The 5,168-nt window shown below is 43.3% G+C and overlaps 1 protein-coding gene across 3 annotated transcripts in view; it reads right to left on the reverse strand.

The window, feature by feature from the left end:
* Positions 1 to 2,658, reverse strand: part of Alkbh8 (alkB homolog 8, tRNA methyltransferase) — a 60,761-nt gene extending 58,103 nt beyond the window's left edge. Inside the window, exon 1 of one of the 3 annotated variants that reach the window (XM_008829701.3) lies at positions 2,644 to 2,658. In XM_008829701.3, coding sequence (XP_008827923.1) covers positions 2,644 to 2,657 — 14 coding nt within the window. In that variant the 5' untranslated portion in view covers position 2,658. Of the gene's footprint in view, positions 1 to 2,530; positions 2,552 to 2,635 lie in introns of those variants that run through there. The other 2 variants (XM_029561891.1, XM_029561892.1) reach the window with 2 other exon arrangements.
* Between the last annotated feature and the right edge of the window lie 2,510 nt (positions 2,659 to 5,168).

Here is a 5,168-nt window from a genome sequence, read left to right on the forward strand (position 1 = left end):
GAAGCCCTTGTCAAGAAATTCCAATGGACTCTCATATGAACATTTGAAAATTGCCCTGTTCTGACTTTCTTTTAGTTCCCTGTCTAGAACTTGTAATGCTAATTACTCTTGCCTTTACTTCTCCTTCACATCTCCTAATCACAATTCAAGTATTGAATCACAATTCAATTTGGGAGTCTTTTAGATAGACCCACTGAAGGGGTACTCCAATTGCCTCACCCTGCATCCCTGTTCAGCGTGGAAGAAACCAGAGCGGTCTGTGTGCTGATTCCCTATTGGCAATTTGGGTAACCTCTTCAGAGGATGGTGTGATAAGAATAGGAGGTAGGATGCTGGGCACGGTGATGCACGCCTTTAATCCCAGCACTCGGGAGGCAGAGGCAGGTGGATCTCTGTGAGTTCAAGGCCAGCCTGGTCTACATAGTGAGTTCCAGGCCAGCTGGGGCTACAGGCAGACCCTGTCTCAAAAAGACCAAAAAAAAAAAAAAAGAATAGGAGGTAGGAATTGGCTAAGTAGTTAGGGTAAAAATACCCCAAAGAAAAGAAAAGTAGCCAGTTTCTTGACTAAAACTCACAATGTCCTTGGGTCTCTTTAGCAACATATTCCTTTCCAAAGGCCAAAACTGCGAAAAGATTTGGGAGCTTTTATCTAATCCTTAACAGATTTTAGGGTACCTCTTCAGAGGGGAGAATGTTAGAGTAGCCAAAACCCTATAAAAATTAAATAAAGAAGGAAAAAAAAATTTCACATGACCAAAGACCGCAAAGTGGAAATAACAAGAGATTAGATGCTGGATAAACCATTTTTAAAAATCCACCCCTAAGAGCCCAGCACCAGCAGATAGAGCCTCGGAACCATCCTTTTCCTTTCTCCCTCCCTCAGTCATGCGGAATTTTTGCCTGTAAAGAAAGGCAAATCCAGATGGTCTTTGAGGCTCCTTGTCCCCAATTCCAATGGCTTGGCAAGGTGACAGCCCAAGTGGTCTGAGATCAACAAGAAGCAAGCTGATTTAGCTGCTAGCAATCCAGCTTCCCAGCACAAAGAGGACATGCGTTAAGAGTTACTGGCAGGAGAGCTGACAGGATGAGAGGAAGGTAAGGAGGGATCAGCAGCTCGTTGGCCTGATCTGTACTGAAGGCTCAGAAGGGAACAAGGAGAGGAGACGGATGAAATGCAAATTCTCACAGCATCAATAGACCTTGGTGACTATCTGATGTGAGGAAAAGAAGCATCTAAGATCACTGCACAGATCCAGAGCCTTGGATGTACCTTATCATGTCATGGGAGTGAGGTTGCTCTTTACTAAGACACTAGCCATGACTGATCCAGTTCAGCTGCCTCCAGTCTGAGCACATTCTCCATAGATGAGGAGAGTCCACAGATTATACAGGCTCTGCTATTTGCTTACCAGCAAGTTTAACTCCCAGTACATCCTACTGGATACACCTCATGTAGCAACAGTACTCAGTATGTCCAAGCCCACTTTGGGAAATAGAGAACTTACCAAGTAATATAGATAATAAATATTCTTGTGCTTATATGCAACTTATACCTACTTATTAGCCAACACTAGAAAGATCCTAAATTCCTATCAAAAATGCTTGATACACACAAATTTTTAAACACAGGAGAATTCAGTGGTATAAGTTGACTCTAGGGAGGAGAAACCAGTAAATGAGTACAGGAATAATAGTATTTAATGGTTTGCAATTCAGAAACTATTCAAACTGCATTACCTATTTAAATAGAAAGCAGATATTTTAAGCAATTAGGAAAAAAATCCATCATTTATCATATCACCCCTTTTAACTTTCTAAGGTAAGCATTCTGTATATTTTCTCATACAACTAATCTTGTTCTCCTACAACTTAATAGAAAGTTCACTCCATGAAGTAGGAATTTGTATTATTTACCCAGTAGCACTCAAACAGGATAGGATGTAATACCCAGTAGCCACTTATTAAATATTTAATAAACCTTAGAATTTGCCATCTTAGCTCCTAAAACGTCTCTCCTCCAGAATTTGGCAAGCTTCAACGTTTTCCTTAACACCCAGTGTGTTTTCCTATCCCTGGGGTTCGTATTTTGTATTGTAATTGCCTTCTGTGTTGGGCTCTGAGGACTGTCATCTATTGGAGGACACTGTCTTCGGGGCCTGGCACACAGCTGGCAACAAAGGTTCAGTGTAACCGATCAGAACCACAGGCTGACACCAATCCCACCCAAGAGGCACAAGAGCTGATAACGCGCAAGAAGACAACTGCCCAGCCACGCCTTTGTTCCACTGGACTGACACTGGCTGGAAATCAACTGCCTGTCTCCAACCCCAACGAGAACAGCTGACACTGACACCACGGGGGCAGTTGTCCCCCACCAAACGCGCACACCAGACCCTAAAAGGGCTCCCAGTACCCACACCCTGCGGCCCAAGGACAGCGAGGCCTGGGCGGCCCCACGCTGGACTCCGCGCGGGCCAGGAGGCGGGAGCAGATGGGAAGAGGCTGACAGGAAGCCAGATTTGCGACCCACCGTCCGCACACACTTCTGTCTCATGAGTTTTCACCTGCGTTCCGCTTTCTCTATCCCCATTCTGCCCAACTCAGACCCTAGAAAGCCAGGGGGGCCCTCACGCACCACCTCACCTGGACGCCGCCATATTGGAGACAACCGCACTACATTTCCCATGAGCCCGCGGGCGCCAACAGCGCTCCCACAACCCCCTTCGCCGCCCAAGTTCTTTGTTGACCCTTTCTCCTCCAGGTGTCTGTAGACTGTAACAGAAAATTTGGCTGTTTCCTGCCCGTGAATAGCAAAGGTTGGAAATGTAGCATGTTTTTATGAGTCGCCCCTCGGATGCACAAAGTCAAACAGGCTGTGTCACATCGAATCGTGGTTACGCACACCTCATCTTGGACTCTACCTTTGGTGCTGAATCTTATTAGATGTATGCAACAGGATCTTGGGAACTGAAAGATTACATTGCATAGGCGCGCGGGCGGGGGGGGGGGGCGGGGGAATGTATGAACTTGGTAAAAGAATGGTACCAAAGAGTAATAGGAAAAGGGGAAAGACAGGAAGGGTACCGTGCCACGAAATGAGATGGTCTCACTCCATCCTATGGTCTGAAGGGGTTTCAGAAAAGTAAAATGAACTGATAGGAATATAAATTCTTGTGGAAGATAAAAATCTGAAGCAAGAGGTTTATTGAGTAATCAAGTAAAAAGTAAAGAAATGCTAACTAGAACACACCCATGGCGGGCAGAGGAAAAGGAAAAAGATTTGGTAAGGCACGGGATAGGGTGGATAATTATTAGTTGTTCCTGCTTTGTTATTCGCAATGTAAATATGTTACAATTCTCCCTACATGGAATGTGAACTGTGTGAGTACAGAGAAGGAAATGTGGCAATGATGTGGGGGGGGGGGGGGTGTCACTTCCTACAGTGCCCCATCAGCACCCTACCACAGAGGGCTCTCAGTAGAAGTTAAGACTGGCTGAGTCGGGGAATGATTCTTGTTGAAAACAGAAGGAAAGAACAGAAGCTGGCTGGCAGATAAGCAGCCATTGCAATGATCTAGGAAAGACAGGGTGAAACTAAAACTGAATAGCAAGAGAGAGGAAGCAAGTGCAAGAGGGAGAGGGCAAACCAGACATCGCAAACCACTCCAGTGTGAGCGGAACAGGGGACTGCCCTTGCAACCGAGCACTATTGGGTGCTTTCAAAACTATATCCCAATAAAAATCCCTTCAGTGATGGAAATGTTTCATAACCTAAGACATCTAATACGTTGGATACTAGGAACATGTGGCTTGAGTACTTTAAATATGGCTAACACCACTTAAGACATGAATCTCGGAATTTTAAATATTTAGTTTTAATTAAATCAAAATAACCACATAGGACTATTGACTAACAAATCTGACAACAGTGCAAAATATTCCCTTATACCTTATTGACCAAATGAAATTACTTCATCTTAGAATGTGTCCTCCTTTAAGATACTAAAGCTTTAAATTTTTCTAAACCCTCGTGAAACCACTCTCTTTTACTTATCTTTAGGCATTCTGATCATTGCTTTCAGAGTGTTCTGTTTCCTTTCCTCCCTCTGTCCATAATTAAACATAGGCAATCCCTCAGGTTTTGTGTTTGGCCTTTTCCTCTATAGTCTCTTTTTGTCTGCCCTCACCGGAGTAATAAAGAGACTTGTGACTCATTCCCCATTCTTTATACTCGACCCTGACTTCCCCTTGCTTAATAAGCAGTTTGGTTGAGAGAAAAGCATGTGCACTGAGGTATGACCTGAGGCAGAAACTGCCAAACAGCACCTACCCTTTATTAGTATTGATCATCCTTTTCTCCTCCTCTGCTCCCGAGTTCTAGACATAAATTTCCAACTGCCTACTAATCATGCCTCCCTAGAAAAGGGTGGATCATATAAAAGTTTAAGGACAGGCAAATGTATCTCAGTGACAAAGTATTTGTCTAGTACTCAAAAGGCTCTGGGTTCTATCTCCAGGAAAACACACACACACACACACACACACACACGCGTGCACACACAATGCAATCCTTTTTATACAGGCCCTTATCTTTTATTGGAGTGTTGCATACACAGTTCCAGAGAATATGACTCTGAGAAATTTTCAGCTGCACTGAGACCCTGCCTTATTCATAGCATGACCCCAGTATCTTTCATAGTCTGTAATAGGAATTTAATAAACTGAACTACAAGGTAAATAATTGAACTTAAAGATAGAATTCATCTTCCTCTGTGGAAAAGTCTTTACATAGCTATCTATAATAATTTTTCAAAGGTATTAAATCTCGACAGAATGACTTTCCTTAGTAAATCTCTAATTTTAACTTTGTAAGGTGGCTCCTCTGTGAACTGCAGGAGTTGGCAAGATATTTCTGTAAAGGACAAGATAATACAATTTTTCATCCTTATGACTACGTGTTTTTTATTCTTTTTTAACTAAAGCTTTTAAAATGATGGGTGTGCTCAGTGGCAGAGTGTTCACTTAACCTGCACAAGGCCCTGTAGTCAATCCACAGCAAAGCACACACACACACACACACACACACACACACACACACACACACACAAAAAACATAAAACTTTTTCTTAGCTCCTCCTACTTATGCTGAAAGGACAGTGTGTCAGTCT

The sequence above is a fragment of the Nannospalax galili genome, unplaced genomic scaffold (assembly GCF_000622305.1).
Source record: "Nannospalax galili isolate Female #2095 unplaced genomic scaffold, S.galili_v1.0 scaffold854, whole genome shotgun sequence".
NCBI classification, from domain to species: Eukaryota; Metazoa; Chordata; class Mammalia; order Rodentia; family Spalacidae; genus Nannospalax; species Nannospalax galili.